We start from the raw sequence: 17,953 nt of genomic DNA, 5'->3' as shown, positions 1-17,953 counted from the left end.
TAGTCAGGACATTAATAATGTGAAAATTACTATAAAAAAAAAATCCTCCACATGCAGCAATGACAGCTTTGCAGATTCTTGGCATTCTAGCTGTCAATTTTTGGATACTCAGGTGACATTTCACCCCACACTTCCTATCGCACTTGCCATAGATGTGTCTGTCTTGTCGGGCACTTCTCACACACCTTACAGTCTAGCTGATCCCACAAAAGCTCAATGGTGTTAAGATCCGTAACACTCTTTTCCAATTATCTGTTGTCCAGTGTCTGAGTCTTTGCCCACTCTAACCTTTTCTTTTTGTTTTTCTGTTTCAAAAGTGTATTTTTTCTTTGCAATTCTTCCCATAAGTCCTGCAACCCTGAATCTTCTCTTTACTGTTGTACATGAAACTGGTGTTGAGCGGGTAGAATTCAATGAAGCTGTCAGTGGAGGACATGTGAGGCGTCTATTTCTCAAACTAGAGACTCTGATGTACTTATCCTCTTGTTTAATTGTACATCTGGTCTTCCACATCTCTTTCTGTCCTTGTCAGAGTCAGTTGTCCTTTGTCTTTGTAGACTGTAGTGTACACCTTTGTATGATATCTTCAGTTTTTTGGAAATTTCAAGCATTGTATATCCTTCAATCCTCAAAACAATGATTGTTGGGGAATCTATTGTATACTGTGGCAACTCAAAAACAAACATAAAGACAATGTTAAGCTTTATTTAACAAACCAAACAGCTTTCAGCTGTGTTTGATATAATAGCAAGTGATGTTCTAGTACCAAATTAGCAATTTAGCATGATTACTCAAGGCTAAGGTGATGGCTGCTGGAAATGGGGCCTGTCTAGATTTTCTCAAAAATAATTTTTTAACGGTAATGCCCTGACTATAATTTGTGATCAGTTGAATGCCACTTTGGTGAATTAAAGTACCAATTTCCTTCCGAAACCGCAAAATATGTACATTATTCCAAACTTTTTGCTTCCAGTGTGTGTGTGTGTGTGTGTGTGTGTGTGTATGTGTATATATATATATATATATATATATATATATATATATATATATATATATCTTAAAAAAACATATACAGGTATATATTTTTTATCTCTGTGTGAAATTCTGGGTTTTTAAAGGCAAATCTTCCAACAAAAGGCACTGTTAGTTTGTTTGTGTATGCCCACTCACATACAGTTGTGTGTGTGTGTGTGGTTCAAGACAGTTTTCTCATGGCGAGTGTGAGGTGAAGTTGATGTGATCAAAGCTACTGGAGTGAGTTTGATATACAGAAAACTGGTGGGCTCAGCTGCGTTCTGACACCAGATTTTCATGCACTCGCAGAAGCATTGTGAGGCAGATGAAGCTGCAGACCTGTGGGTGCCAGAGCTCAGAGGCTTTAGCATGGGAATGATGTGAGTGGAATCTCAGTTGAAGATCATTGTTGCTGAGACCTGAGGGATGAAAGGAGCACAGCCAGATTCAAGAGATCACAGGTGGCGCGGACTGGGATTTTTGGAAGGTACGGTTACTCGTTGGCATGGATAGAAAGGCAACTGTGAACAGAGTTAGTAGAGGGTTTAGGTAAATGAACAACTTGCTTAATTCACACCTCACACTGTTTCCAAGAATAGTCGGCAGGGGTGTAGATTTCAGGGGGGGATGGGCGGGAGGTAACCCCCCAATAATCAAAACTGCTTTTCATCACTATGTGTTAAATAAAGAGTATCTAGTTTTATTACTTTTATTATTTAAAAAAATGCTCCTTTTATTATAAAATAAATTAGATAATCTAAAAGTTATATGTTTAAAAAATGTATTGCTCTCATAGATAGCTTCAAGTAGCGCACACTTACTGATGTCAAATAATTTTTATTTGTAAGAGTGTAGTCCATCATTAGACCAAGGTGATGCAGGCCGAGATCAGTGAGGTGATTTGCAATTCAACTGGCTGGTAATTTCAGTGAGGTCTATCCTAAATCCAAGGTTCAGGCAGTGGCATATGAAGTATATGTCTTATGGTTTGAGTTGGCATCAGTTCATCCTCTGAGGTCGATTGTAATAGACTGAAATTATGTCTGGCTGGGACCGGCTGCATTTTGTCATCATCACTCAGAGATACATAGCAGTGATACCAAGCAGGAATGGAGCTGGATCTGGCCGGTTCTGGTGACCTCGGGATAGGAGTCCCAAGGTTGAGACATGGAAACAAATAGAATAATTTAAGTAATATAAATTTTTTGCAGGGTATAGATCATGATCAGTGTTTGAGGTTCAGGCAGACCCAACTAAATCAGCTAACTAAATTAGGTGTATGCCTGGCTAAATAGATGATTCTTTAGTCTAGACTTAAATTCAGTGAGTGTGTCTGCATCCCGAACAGCGTTAGGGAGACTATTCCTTAGTTTAGGAGCCAAATATGAAAAGGATCTACCTCCTTTTGTTGATTTTGATATTCTAGGAACTATTAACCAGACATGATGGAATATAGCGTGGTAGAAGATCACTTAAGCACTGTGGAGCTAGACCATTCAAAGCTTTGTATGTAGTTAACAGAATTTTAAAATTAATACAAGATTTAACAGGTAGCCAATGTAACGATGATAAAATGGGGCTAATATGATCATATTTCTTGGTTCTAGTCAGCAATCTGGCTGCTGCATTTTGAATCAAAGTTTATTTATTGAACTTGCTGGACATCCTCCCATTAATGCATTTCAATAATCTAGTCTTGAACGCATGGATTCGTTTTTTGTCATCAGCAACCGAGAGCATGTGTCGGAACTTAGCAATATTTCTTAGGAGGAAGAATGCTGTTCAACAAACACTGAACATTTTATTTTCAAATGACATATTGTTATCAAATATAACACCTAATTTCTTCGCTGTTGAAGACGATGTAACAGTACATCCATCGAGAATCGAATGATATTTTAGTGGCTTATTTTTAGAAGTTTTTGGTCTAATAACTAGTACCTCTGTTTTGTCAGAATTTAGTAGATGGAAATTTCTGGCCATCCAATCTTTGATTTGGAGAATTGGGAAATTTCATTGGGTTTCGAAGAAATATAAAGTTGGGTATTGTCGGCGTAACAGTGGAAACTTATTCCATGATTCCTGAAAAAAGCTCCCAGGGGAAGCATATATAAGGAGAAAAGCTGAGGCCCTAAAACTGATCCCTGTTGCACTCCATACTTAATGTGGCAGGTGTGGCCATTGGCTCGTTGGCTGTGGCAGGTGTGGCGTTGTCTCGTTGGCTGTGGCAGGTGTGGCCGCTGGCTCGTTGGCCGTGGCATGCATGGGCATTGGTTCGTGGAACGTGGAGCAGAGGCGGGCCTGGACCTTGGATCAGAGGGGGACCTGTGACATGTCATGGAGCAGACAGAGGCGTGTCTGTGACATGGCATGGAGCAGGCCGCGGCGTGGCTGTGACATGGCATGGAGCAGGCCGAGGTCTCTCCATATGGTCTCTGTTAAAGTGATATAATCCTTTACAAAGTTGTATAGGGCAGCAGAAATTACACAGAACTATATGAAACCATTAAAATGTCATATTATAATGTTATTTAAATGTGATGGCATTTAGCTAATCTTACTGATTATATATTAAATGTAATTAACTGATAAATTCTATGAATTATTTAATATGAATAAATTCAAACAGTACAAGTAAACATGTGTAGGTTTATATAGGTGTAATCCATAAAATGACAATGTTTAGATGCTGTCAGCACTTCAATATTGTACGTTTCTGTATCCATGCAAACGTAAGAGAATATAAGTTTGCTTTAAAAAACTTTATGTAAAAATACATATGAATTATTATGAGATCACATTGGTCATGAAGGTCTATTCAGTGCGTGTAACATTGTGCCTATGCTCTATTTTGCATTTTGGATAATTTCACGATGTCTTAAGCTGCCAATATGAATGTTGCTCTCTCAAGACCATTAAACACTTTTTACCATGTTTAAATACCTTACAAAGATTTCCCCCTAAAATCAGCACAGAATGTGAATAAAGTTTCCATCTAGGCCTAATTATTAGTTACTTTTTAAAGAGAGATGCAGTAATGTTACCTCAATACTAGTTATCACATGTGGTTTATCCGTTTCAAGGTTGTAAGCTATAGGCCAGGTGTGATATAATCACTGACATTGATAAATATCTCTGCGAATACACTTCATTGACCTTCACAGCCTCATATTTTTACACTCAGCACTGTCAATAATCCTCTCGGTGACCTTCGTCATAGATTTTCTGTTGTCGATCCTGTCATGCACAGTCAAATGCCTAAGCTTTTAGCCTCTACCCATTACGATCCTGATAAAGAGATAACACATGCCAACGCACCAGCACATGGATGATTTATAGTCTTCACTGTCTGTTCCTCCTCAATACTCCCTCCTCCACACCTGAAATACCCATCAGTTTTACTGAAATGCCTGTCAGAGGCAATGGCAATTCCAATAGCAATTCCACACGGTTTTCATGATGTGTTAATTGCTGGCCATTTTAGCAGTGCGACAATAAAGCTAGTTCATGCAATGAATGTCAAGCCCAAGCAAATTAACCCTGCTTGTATAAAGGTATGTACATTTTCCAATATCTTGTTATTGACTTTCCTGGTCCAATAAATGTTAAGAGTTAAGAGAACTGCTGGGTGCAAGATGCAATTGTCATTAGTGTATATGAGTCCACATGATTCCCACTAGGCCTGAATTGTGATTACTCTTGTGTTTTTATTGGTGAGAGCTACTGTGCGTTTGATGTGAATTATGTTTGATGTGTAATGATTGATTTATTTATATATTTTTCTTAAAAGAGCAGTGTGTTCCAAAGTGTCAGTCAAAATAGCTTTTTTATATCCTTTTGGCAATTATTCAGCTCATCAGATATGTTGTTTCTAATGTTGCGGTGTTTACTGCTCCTACACACTCAGCACACAGTATTTATATAGAAATAATTTACACAATAAATATTGAAATTGTAAAGGTTTATTTGAATCTTTGTTTAGATGATCATAATTGTAATATGCAATTTATAGTATTTTCTATATATTCTATATGTATTTTCATAGTTTAATATTGAAAGTGTGGGTGTGGGACAAGGCTAAAACAGATCTGTACATAAAATGCATTTGAAGACAAATGATATAGGCCTGATAAAAAGTTTTCAAGTCACATTTAATGTGGGATATGACCTCTATCTATATATATATATATATATATATTATTATTATTTTTTTTTTTTTTTTTTTTAAAGGGATTAATGGAAAGGAAGAGGTGAGAACTGGCTTTACAATATACATAGTTTAATATAAAACTGAAACAAAAAGATAAACACACAAATCTCCGTAAATCTCTCTCTCTCTCTCTCTCTCTCTCTCTCTCTCTCTCTCTCTCTCTCTCTCTCTCTCTCTCTCTCTCTCTCTCTCTCTCTCTCTCTCTCTCTCTCTGTCTCTCTGTCTTGCACTGCAGCTTCCAGTCGGCTTTTATCCCTCTCTGAGGCTTGATTAGCCTGATTAGGGGCCTGGTGTGCGGAATCACGAGCCGGCCCCGCCCTCCGCCCTGTCACATTCCTCCCTTGTTCTCTCAGGCCGGGGAGCCACTGGCATGACGTACACCCCCCCTTCACTGGGGAGGGGCATGCCTTCTGCACTGTCTGCCAGCAGTCTACATGGATGAGGGAGGGGACAAGGGGAGGGGTTCAAATGGCATCTACATGCCATTTAAAAAGAGAGGGAAAGGCCAACATGGAGCAGCAGCGGGGGAGAGAGAGGAGAGCAAGAGAGGAAAAAAACCACTTACTCGCCGGTTCTCCGATATGCCGACCCGGCCCCAGCCCGCCCTCCACCGTGTCTCACACACACACATATATATGGGTCATTCCTGGGAATACTTTTTTTATTTTGTTTTTTCAACTAAATTTAATTGTTTGAATATTCCAAAATATTGAATGAATATATTGAACCTCCAACAAATCATATTTTCCCTGATCAGGCATCAAATCCCTTTTATTATTTCCAATTTGTTTTCTGATTTGGACACCTTTTATCTCAACCCTTTTACGGACATAATGGAAGTGGTTTAAAATGATCTCCCTTCTGCTTATGTGTCCCTCATACAAATGTAATGACTACAAATATTTCATGTTGTAGAGCTTCACATACCCATCTTACTCTAATACACTTCAAAATATGAATAAAGATTATGATATCTCTTAACTGTTTCTATACCACACTGTTGAAGACAGCTGAATTAGGTCACTTCTGATTAATCGTGTCACATATGGGCAGAACTAAAACTTTTTATTGCCTGAAAATGGATTGTGTGAGGGGGTTGATTTCAGACTAAGGGACAAACCTTTATTGTCTGATTATTATAAACAAAATCATGATTTTTTTGGGGTAAAATATTTTTCTCAGCAAAGGAGCACATCTAAATCTTTAGATTGATTACAAAAATTACAGACAGTCTGCACTTTTTATTAATTTTTTTCTACAATCCTAATTCCAAAAAGGTTGGGACAGTATGAAAAATGCTGATAAAAATAAAGGTTAGTGATTTGTAAATGATAGTCACTCTTTGCTATATAGAAAGCTCTACAACTACATATGATATAATGGTTTACCTTGTGAATTTCATTTTTGTTTTTATGTACAGTCATTTCAAATCAGATGATTACAACATGCTCCAAAATAATTGGGACAGTCGAGTGTTTACCACTGTGAAACATCACCATTTCTTCTAATAACACTTATTAAGCATTTAGGCACTGAAGAGACAAGTTTTTAAAGTTTCAGAAGTGGAATTTTCCCCCATTCATCCATTATGTAGGTCTTTAGCTGCAGAATTGTACGGGGTCTTCGTTTTTCAAAAACTTGAAATGTGGACTCTTCAGACCACAAAACACAGTTCCACTGTTCTACTTTGCATGTAAGATGAGACCGAGCTCAGAGAAGTCGGCAGCGCTTCTGGACAGTGTTGATGTATGGCTTCTCCTTTGCATAGTAAATTCTTAACTTGCATCTGTGGATGCAGCAGCAAGTGGTTTTAACTAACAAAGGTTTACTAAAGTTATCTCAAGCCCATGTTCATGATATCCATAACAGATGAGAGATGTTTTTTTAATACAGTGACATCTGAGGGATCAGAGATCATGAGCATTCAGAAGTGGTTTTCGTCTTGCCTGTTAAAAACAGAGATTTGACCAGATTCATTGAATCTTTTAAATATATTGTGCACTGTAGAGGGTGAAATTCCCAAAATCCTTCCAATTTGCCTTTGGGGAACATCGTTCTCAAAGTGCTGGATTATTTTGCTGAAGCATCTGTTGACAAATTGACAAGTCTTGTATGATCCTTGCTCTTGAAGGACTAGGCTGTTTTTGGAGGCTCCTTCTATACTATGACACGATTGCCTCACCTGTTTAACATCTCCTATTTCACATCATCTTGTTAGTTTAACTCGTCAAATCATTATTAGTCTTAAATTGCCCCAGTAGCAAATGTTTTGAGCATGTTGCAATCATCTGATTTGAAATTACTGTACATTAAAAAAGACAATGAAAATTACATGGGAAACATCATATAATGTGTCGTTGTGGTGCTTTCAATATAGCAAAGGGTGAATATAATTTACAATCACTACTTTGTTTTTATTACCATTTTCCATACTATCCCAACTTTTTCGGAATTGGGGTAAATGTAAAAGACTGTTGGATACTTAATTTGAAATACAGTAGATATGTGTGTGTGTGTGTGTGTGTGTGTGTGTGTGTGTGTGTGTGTGTGTGTGTGTGTGTGTGTGTGTGTGTGTGTGTGTGTATTCACAGAATATTGTCTTAAATACTTTGAAGTGTATAATTCGATGTACACTTGTTCCTGCACTATTTGCTGTGCCCTTCGAACTAAACATGTGCACTCTGTACTATTTGGAAACTCACTGAAGTCGGGCCGAATGTCCTGTAAAGTCCACACTGCAGGGCACTATCAAGCGATTGTAAAATACCCTAAATGTGTAGACTGCTGACACAAAACATTACAGTCCATATAATACATTGCCATGTGACAAATTGACTTCAGAAAGCACAAAGGCAAAGTACCTTTGTTAGATCCTACAAATCTCAATAGTACATTTTCTTTGGTTGTATTTGTTTTGAAATCCCTCAGTCTCGCATGCAATCTCAGATCTAATACCCTTATGAAAATGACCTGATTTCCTTATATCATATGGATGAACAAGAGTAGATATGACCATTTTTTGTTGATGTATGTGTCTTTCTTTGCAGCACCATGTGGTGGGCAGTACTCTGGATCAGAAGGGGTGGTGTTGTCCCCAAATTACCCTCTCAACTACACTACAGGACAGACCTGCTCATACTACATTACAGTGTCTGGAGAATTTGGTGAGTAAACAAAGGATGTTAACAAATGTCACATTTCACTTTAGAGTTTTCATGTTGCAGTTTAATTACCAAGTAATATAAATGTACTTAATATGTATTTATGCATCATTACAATTGCAATAATTATATTTACATGTGATATTCTTATTGATTTCATAGTATAGTTGTTTTACACATTACATAAATTAAATGATGCTTATAAAAAAATCAAATGTACCTCAAATCTATTTTATTTTCGGTATGCCATTTTTTTCCCATTCTGTTTTATTTTTGTTTATTTTGGGGTAACATGTTCTCAAAATATACTGTGTGTATATATACACACCAATCAGCCACAACATTAAAACCACCTGCCTAATATTGTGTAGGTCCCCCTCGTGCCTCTAAAAACAGTGCCATTCTCTGTTGACCTCTCTCATATACACTCACCTAAAGGATTATTAGGAACACCTTTTCAATTTCTCATTAATGCAATTATCTAATCAACCAATCACATGGCAGTTGCTTCAATGCATTTAGGGGTGTGGTCCTGGTCAAGACAATCTCCTGAACTCCAGACTGAATATCAGAATGGGAAAGCAATTTTGAGCGTGGCATGGTTGTTGGTGCCAGACGGGCCGGTCTGAGTATTTCACAATCTGCTCAGTTACTGGGATTTTCACGCACAACCATTTCTAGGGTTTACAAAGAATGGTGTGAAAAGGGAAAAACATCCAGTATGCGGCAGTCCTTTGGGCGAAAATGCCTTGTTGATGCTAGAGGTCAGAGGAGAATGGGTTCAAGCTGATAGAAGAGCAACTTTGCCTGAAATAACCACTCGTTACAACCGAGGTATGCAGCAAAGCATTTGTGAAGCCACAACACGCATAACCTTGAGGCGGATGGGCTACAACAGCAGAAGACCCCACCGGGTACCACTCATCTCCACTACAAATAGAAAAAATAGGCTACAATTTGCAAGAGCTCACCAAAATTGGACAGTTGAAGACTGGAAAAATGTTGCCTGGTCTGACGAGTCTCGATTTCTGTTGAGACATTCAGATGGTAGAGTCAGAATTTGGCGTAAACAGAATGAGAACATGGATCCATCATGCCTTGTTACCACTGTGCAGGCTGGTGGTGGTGGTGTAATGGTGTGGGGGATGTTTTCTTGGCACACTTTAGGCCCCTTTACTGTAGGCCAATTGGGCATCTTTTAAATGCCACGGCCTACCTGAGCATTGTTTCTGACCATGTCCATCCCTTTATGGCCACCATGTACCCATCCTCTGATGGCTACTTCCAGCAGGATAATGCACCATGTCACAAAGCTCGAATCATTTCAAATTGGTCTCTTGAACATGACAATGAGTTCACTGTACTAAAATGGCCCCCTCAGTCACCAGATCTCAACCCAATAGAGGATCTTTGGGATGTGGTGGAACAGGAGCTTCGTGCCCTGGATGTGCATCCCACAAATCTCCATCAACTGCAAGATGCTATCCTATCAATATGGGCCAACATTTCTAAAGAATGCTTTCAGCACCTTGTTGAATCAATGCCACGTAGAATTAAGGCAGTTCTGAAGGCGAAAGGGGTCAAACACAGTATTAGTATGGTGTTCCTAATAATCCTTTAGGTGAGTGTATATATATATATATATATATATATATATATATATATATATATATATATATATATAAACATAAATCTGAATATATAGTTATAACAAAATAATCAGGCATAATCATAGAGATATGTTTTATAAATAAAAAGAAAAGTGTAATTACAAGCAGATCCTATGTCTAAATAATTCAGTTTTGTATATGATGATCCAAATCAGATTTCCTAATCACTTCTTTAAGCCCCGCCTTAAAAACGCTTCTGACCAATCCTGTCTAAACAACTGTTGCCCTGCCACCATTACTCTGACACACACATATGCTATTTTCCGATGACAGTTTATGGAAGTAATGTGTGAGTAATATTAAGGAGGATTTTATCTAAATAAAAAAAAAAAAAAAAGAAAAACATGTTGTTGCCGGGTCATTTGTAATAGTGACATGAGTTATCCAGAGACGATACACGCAGTGTTTTTCTTTATTTTTTGAAAATAATCTTTTAATAAATCTGGAGAAGAGCATGATATGGATTAAACTGTTTCCATATCTCATTCCCATATGAATATACAACATCAGCGAGGATACCTACATTTGCTCCAAGGTAAATTAAAGCTAATAAATGAACGTTAATTCATTTATGTATTGATTCAAGTCATAGTAAAAGAAATAGTAAATAAACAGTTCACAGCATCAAAATGAGTGTGTTATGAGATGTTATAAACAGCTTTGTTCTCTTATGCTAATGTTATTAGGTGTGTAATCGCTATTAAATGAAGTTTTTCTCGTTTCTCTGCTTCATGGCCATAACTGCAACAAAACCAGAGTTTACGAAATCCATTCCAAATCCTAGCAGCTCTTACATAACAAATACTCTTAAACAATTTCACTTAAAATGTTCAGCCAGATCTCACACACTGCAGTGTAAGTACACATTTAAAACTCAAAGTTTGACAGAAATCCCCTCAAACTGATATTTCCGGAGCCACTTCAGCTTCTCTGTACTGTTTGAGAAAGAAGCATGAGACGCCATCTCATTACAGAGCAGATAACAGAGTCATCTCTGTGGCTCGGGTGACCTTCTCCACCCCTCTCTGCTTAGCAGCCTCTCGCACCAGCACCTGACATACACAGCATGGCTCTGTGATTTCCCTGGTTACTTGTCCCCTACTGAGTGAACCATGTGTCCTTTCTGGCAAGGCAACAAGTTTAATCACAGCTTCGCCACTGCTCTCAGGTCAGTGGGAATGGACACCAGACCTGAGCGAACATACACGTGATGCATACATTACAGGAAGAGTTCATGAAGAAAAGGCACTAAACCCTTACAAAATGGGTACGGTGATAGAATCAGGGTAAGGATGATTCAAAGGGCCCTGGACAGACAGGGGCTCAGCAGGACCCCATGCATGATTTTATGATAAATTAATGTTTTGCACATGTAAGCTAAAATGAGGACTGTTCTTACTTGAGACTAAAGGATGATCTAGTATATGGGATTTTTCTTGAGACGTAAGAAAAAATGTTGCCACCCCATCTGCCATCCCAGCATTTGGTATCCCAGTGTATAAAATATAAATGTAAGTATAATACAGTTGATGTTGATATTATGCACAGGTTCATTTATGTCAAACTGCCTAATATCTGACCGAACGGAATGCATAAATGACTACAGTCGACCAATCATGTGTTTGATCGCAGCAGTGGCCAATTGCGTGCTTGCTCCTGAAGGACATGCACGTTTTTTTTGGGTATTTGTGGGTTACATTTTTTGGGGTTTATTTCCTCAACCACACCAATAATGACAACATGGGTATATACATGGAAAGATAGAGGTAAACGGGACATTTTTTGTTGTAAGTTGAATTATTTATTTGAATGATTGTTAGATGCATAGGCCTGAGCTATGGGTAGAGATGGGTGGGACAAGATTGTGCTCACCACTTTTTGAAATAGCTTTCATCAGGTGCGTTTCTTATCCAGATGATGCATCCCTAGTTCTTGAGGAGTTTCTTTTTCATCCGTATGTGTTTTGAGTGGTTATCCGGTGCTGGAATATGTTGCTTTGAATGTTATGATGAGTTCTCGTCATGGCTGCTATCAGTGGTGTTGATGGACAGCACGCAGCAATGTTCTCCCGTGCACACAGATGGGCACTCTACTCGCCGCGCTCCACTTTTCCGCTGCTCGTCTTCCTTTCCAATGGAATCGCAAAGCAAAATTCTCCCAACTTATGGTACACATCTACTGACGTACAGATGCAGTCGCTGGTTTATTAAAATAAAATGTCAAATTAGGGTGAATTAGAACCCGGAACCTCTAAAAATGTATTGGGGATGGGGCATCTCACGATTCGGTCCTTTATACGATATGAGGTTCACGATTCGATATTATCTCAATTTGATATGATAACACTTAAATAACAAAGTATGGCAGAAAATAAGTTCTAAAATAAATCAAAATAATGTTTTTTAATACACAATATAAAAATGAGTTTTTCATATACCTTTCACTATAAGAAAAATTCACAAACACATAAGCCTTCCAAAATTGTGGGCTACATTCATGCAGATCAGGTGCAGGTGAACCGAACAAAACCTGTCCTGAAAAAGTATGTGAAATTGTATACATTTATGTTTTATATGAATTTAATAATTGTTTTGATCACATAAATTTTTTTTATAATGATTTATTATTTAATTGGTGTATATATAATAATGTTCCCCTTCTGTCGCTCTCTCCACGTTGTGTCGGAGAAGCGACACTAGGGGTCTCTCTTGAGCGCCGATGACCTATTGAAAAGGGCCAATGAGAGTTGGCAGTAAGTATTTGCATACCCCGCCCCCGCATACGTGTATTTAAGCGGGGCAAATACGGAAGTTTAGTCAGAAAATTTCTTCGGAGCCGATGGTCTCTCTGCAGTTTGCTGCAAGTTACACACCACATTAAAACGTTCCTGTTTCCTCTGACGATCTGCATGCTGTTGGATCTTGATGGCGCACAACAGCGGCTTTCTCCTTTACATTGCACGGCGTGCATTGTTGCCCCTGAGCGATTCGACAGCGCAGACACACACACACACTGTATTAAAAGAGTAAATTCCTATTAAAAGAGTAATTTCTCTAAAAGAGCAAAACACAGCGGCGTTGAACGTTCTTTTCAGGACGCGTCTTTTTCAAGATGCCCTTCCGCCCCTGTGTTGTTCCTGGATGCAGTAGAGTGCTCTCCGCTTCAGACGGCCACAGGCGCTGTCTCGTGTGTTTGGGCCGCGATCACACCGAGGCGGCGTTTGTGGATGGTTCATGTTCTCACTGCGAGAACATGACCATGACCACGTTGCGGTCGCGGCTTGCTTTCAATAGAAAGCAAGCCACCCCATCCGCACCCCGCATTGCTCCTTCCCACGGGATTGAGGATGATGCGGTTGGCGCTGGGGGCGATTTGGGGGCAGCAGCGGGTGCGGTTTCGCCAGGTAGCCCCCCGCGAACCTCCCGTTCCCCGACACACTCGCTGGTCCCCGTCCACGCTCGCGACGATAGCGGCTCGCCTCACGGCCCGGCTGTCTATCCTCCCGAGCCCGAAGCAGATGAGCTCGCCGCTGCATCGGAGAGTGTGATGTCTTATGCCGAGGACTCCCCTGGAATGCCGCCTTCGGGCCAGCAGGCCCAGGCTGAGGCCAACGCTCAGATGTCTGATATGCTTTCCCGGGCCGCCGTAAGCGTGGGGTTGGATTGGAACCCTCCAGCCTCCCCACAGCCTTTACGGTTGGATGACTGGTTCCTCTGGGCAGGGTGCCGTTCGCGGCCTCGCATCCCCCCGGTCCCGTTTTTCCCAGAGGTGCATGACGAGCTGACGTCTACGTGGAGAGCCCCGCTCTCCGCCCATCTAGGTTCCACCCGCTCCACTCTCACCACCCTCGACGGCGGAGAGCGCCACGGATACGGGGCGATTCCCCAGGTCGATAGGGCAGTTGCATACCATCTATGCCCCGGTAGCCCTACCTCCTGGCGTGGCCACCCCGTACTCCCATCCAAGCCCTGTAGGACAACATCCTCGCTCAACGCGAAGGCCTACAGTGCGGCTGGATGCGCTGCCCCCACCCTGCATGCGATGGCCCTCCTGCAAGTCCATCAGGCCAAAGCACTCAGAAACATGCACGGGGGTGGACCTGATCCTGATGTGCTGCAGGAACTGCGCTCAGCGACCGACCTCGCCCTGAGAGCGACGAAGGCCACAGCGCAGGCACTCGGACAGGCGATGGCCACCCTAGTGGTCCAGGAACGCCATCTTTGGCTCAGTCTGGTCGAGATGCGTGAGGCCGACAAGAACCGCCTCCTGGATGTACCTGTCTCTCAGACTGGCCTTTTCGGCGACACCGTTGAGGACTTCGCCCAACAGTTCTCCGCAGTGAAGAAGCAGACGGAGGCCACCTCTTAAACATCATGCCCCGCCGCAGACCTGCCGCTACGGGCCCTGCCCCGTCTGCCTGCCGAGGGCGTCCCCCTGCGAAGAAACCAGCTCCTGCTCCGCCTCAACCCGGGCCCAGCTCTCAGCCCCAGCGTCGAGCACCCCGCAGGCGGCGCACGCTCCCTGTCTCACAAACCCCCTCTAGAACCCGGAAGGCTCCCAAGCGTTCCTGAGACAGTCGACCCAGAGCCGAAGACGTTAGCTCCGGAGGTGGTAAGACCGCTCCGTCCCCCGGTGGAGGGCCGGGAGGAGAATCCTTTGTTTTTTCATTTGCCACACCCCCTTACGGGGGCTGTGGTACCCACATTCTCAATAAGAGCTATTTCCTTTGCCTCTGGGTCACGGCAATCTGCTTTCAGATTATGACAGCCCCGGTACACCGGACGCGGCGATCCCGCCTTCCGCCTGCCCACGACTGTCCCCCGGCCGGCCGGTTCAGACGAGTCCGGGTGCACGGGGCAAGGTAAGTGCTTTGAGTCTATTCTCAGCACCTCAGCCTCAGGCCGCTTACGACCAATCCTGGACCTGCGAGTTTTCAATCGGGCCTTGTTAAAACTCCCGTTCAAAATGCTCACGCAGAGAAATATTCTGGCTGGCGTTCAGCATCTAGATTGGTTCGCAGCGGTAGACCTGAAGGACGCGTACTTCCACGTCTCAATTCTGCCACGACACCGACCCGATGGCCAGGCGTTTCAGTACAAAGTCCTCCCCTTCGGCCTGTCTCTGTCCCCTCACGCCTTCAGGAAGTTCGCAGAGGCGGCCCTTGCCCCGCTACAAGTAGCCGGCATCCGCATTCTCAACTACCTCGACGAATGGCTCATCCTAGCACACTCTCGAGAGTTACTATGCACACACAGAGACCAGGTGCTCCGGCACCTCAGCCGCTTGGGGCTTCAGGTCAACTGGGAAAAGAGCAAGCTCACTCCGGTTCAGAGCATCTCTTTTCTCGGGCTGGAGTTAGACTCAGTCTCAATGACAGCACGTCTCACGAGTGTGCACGCTCAGTCGGTGCTGGATTGCCTCGCTTCCTTCAAGCTAGGTACAGTGGTCCCTCTAAAACTTTTCCAGAGGCTCCTGGGGCATATGGCGTCCTCCGCGGCGGTCGCGCCGCTGGGGTTGATGCATACTCCAGCACTGGCTCCAGACTCGAGTCCCGAGACAAGCATGGCACCACGGCACGCATCGGGTAAGGATCACCCCCGCCTGCCTCAAAACACTCCGACCCTGGACAGACCTCTGCTTTTTACGGGCAGGAGTGCCCCTGCAGCAGGTGTCCCGACGCGTTCTGGTCACAACCGACGCCTCCCGGTCCGGGTGGGGTGCCGTGTGCAGCGGGCCCGCAGCAGCGGGCCGTTGGAAAGGGGCCCCGCTGCGTTGGCACATCAACTGCCTGAAGTTGCTTACCTTCCTTCTTTCTCTCAGGAAGTTCCTCCCGTTAGTTCGGGACAAACACGTCCTCGTGAGATCAGACAGCACCACGGTGGTGGCGTACATAAATCGCGAAGGCGGCGTACGCTCCCGCCACATGTCACAACTCGCCCGCCGTCTCCTCCTATGGAGCCAGCAGTGACTCAAGTCGCTGCGTGCCACTCACATCCCTTGCGTCGTTCTCAACGTCGTAGCGGACGCGCTATCACGACAACGCCTGCCCGGCGGGGAGTGGAGGCTTCACCCCCAGTCGGTCCAGCTGATTTGGGAATGGTTTGGCAAGGCCCAGGTAGACCTGTTCGCCTCCCAGGAAACATCCCACTGCCCGCTCTGGTAAGCCCTAACAGAGGCTCCCCTCGGGACAGACGCGCTGGCACACAGCTGGCCCTCGGGGCTGCGCAAGTACGCATTTCCCCCAGTGAGCCTTCTTGCACCGGTGCTGTGCAAGGTCAGGGAGGATGAGGAGCAAGTCACGCTAGTGGCCCCCTACTGGCCCACTCGGACTTGGTTCTCGGAACTCAGGCTTCTCGCGACAGCTCCTCCCTGGCGAATTCCCCTGAGAAAGGACCTCCTCTCTCAGGGACGGGGCACGCTCTGGCACCCGCGCCCAGACCTCTGAAACCTCCACGTCTGGTCCCTGGACGGGATGCGGAAGAGCTAGCCGGCTTACCGGCGACCGTTGTGAATACAATCAACCAAGCCAGAGCCCCCTCTACTAGGCACCTTTACGCCCTAAAGTGGCGCTTGTTCGCAGATTGGTATTCTTCCCGAACTGAAGACCCGCAGAGATGCGCGATCAAGTCAGTGCTCCTGTTCCTACAGGAGAGGCTGGACAGGAGGCTGTCCCCGTCCACCCTCAAGGTGTATGTTGCCGCCATTGCCGCCCACCACGATCCTGTAGACGGCAAGTCTTTGGGTAAGCATGACCTGATCCTCAGGATCCTGAGAGGCGCCCGGAAGTTGAATACCTCCCGGCCAGGCCTAGTTCCCTCCTGGGATCTCTCGGTAGTCTTGGCAGGACTCCAGAGACCCCCCTTCGAGCCGCTTGAATCAATTGGACTCAGGGCCCTCTCTCTTAAGACGGCCCTGCTGATCGCGCTCGCCTCTATCAAGAGGGTCGGGGACCTGCAAGCGTTCTCTGTCAGCTGACACTTGCCTGGAGTTCGGTCCGGCAGATACGTCTGTGATCCTAAGACCGCTGACCGGGCTATGTGCCCAAGGTTCCTACCACACCATTCCGAGATCAGGTAGTGAACCTGCAAGCGCTGCCCCGGAGGAGGCAGACCCAGCCCTTTCGTTGCTATGTCCAGTGCGCGCCCTGCGCATTTACCTGGACCGCACACAGAGCACCAGACGCTCTGAGCAGCTCTTTGTCTGCTTTGGGGGACGGCAGAAAGGGAATGCCGTCTCCAAACAGAGGCTCACCCACTGGGTTGTTGACGCCATCACACTGGCTTATCACACCCAGGCCGTGCCCCTACACTTGCGGGTCCGAGCTCACACAACAAGGGGTGTTGCGTCCTCGTGGGCACTGGCCAAGGGCACCTCCCTAGCAGACATCTGTAGAGCCGCGGGTTGGGCAACACCCAACACCTTCGCGAGGTTTTACAACCTCCGCGTTGAGTCGGTTACATCTCGTGTTTTGTCAGGTCCGAGCCCGTAGAACTCGGTAACACGTAGACTGACTGGCCGGGTGGATCGCTTGTACCCAGCGCCCTTTTCCTGACGTCAAGGTTAAGTAGTGCGCCTTTTTTCCCAGGGCGCCCCACTCCGAGTCAGGACCCTGGTCGTTTCCTCCCCAGCCCTCCGGGTCCACGGTTCAGCGGAGGAACTCGCCGACCCAAGCCACTGCGGGTACCCTGATGGCTACCCTGTACTGGTATAGGTGCTCCACAGGTAAGGCCTCCTGCTAGGACTCCCCCTGTGTGTATTTCCACGGTTCTGTCCCCTTACGAGCAGACCCCCGTGTCTCCCTTAGGCAGTTACAGCTGCCCGGTCGCCGTGCTGTAGCAACTCCCCTTTCAAGGCTGGATCTACCACCGCACCATACTTTCCACACGAGCCCTAAGACG

General features: G+C 44.3%; 1 protein-coding gene across 1 annotated transcript in view; it reads left to right on the top strand.

The window, feature by feature from the left end:
• LOC127617762 (CUB and sushi domain-containing protein 1-like) overlaps positions 1-17,953 on the top strand; it is a 496,749-nt gene that overhangs the window by 327,844 nt on the left and 150,952 nt on the right. The window contains exon 31 of the mRNA XM_052089839.1: positions 8,272-8,388. Within this exon, the coding sequence (XP_051945799.1) occupies positions 8,272-8,388 (117 nt within the window). The remainder of the gene's footprint in view (positions 1-8,271; positions 8,389-17,953) is intronic.

Source organism: Xyrauchen texanus, chromosome 24 (assembly GCF_025860055.1).
Source record: "Xyrauchen texanus isolate HMW12.3.18 chromosome 24, RBS_HiC_50CHRs, whole genome shotgun sequence".
In the NCBI taxonomy this organism is placed as follows: domain Eukaryota; kingdom Metazoa; phylum Chordata; class Actinopteri; order Cypriniformes; family Catostomidae; genus Xyrauchen; species Xyrauchen texanus.
Note: the sequence above shows the minus strand (reverse complement) of the source record. Positions and strands in the feature narration are given on the sequence as shown.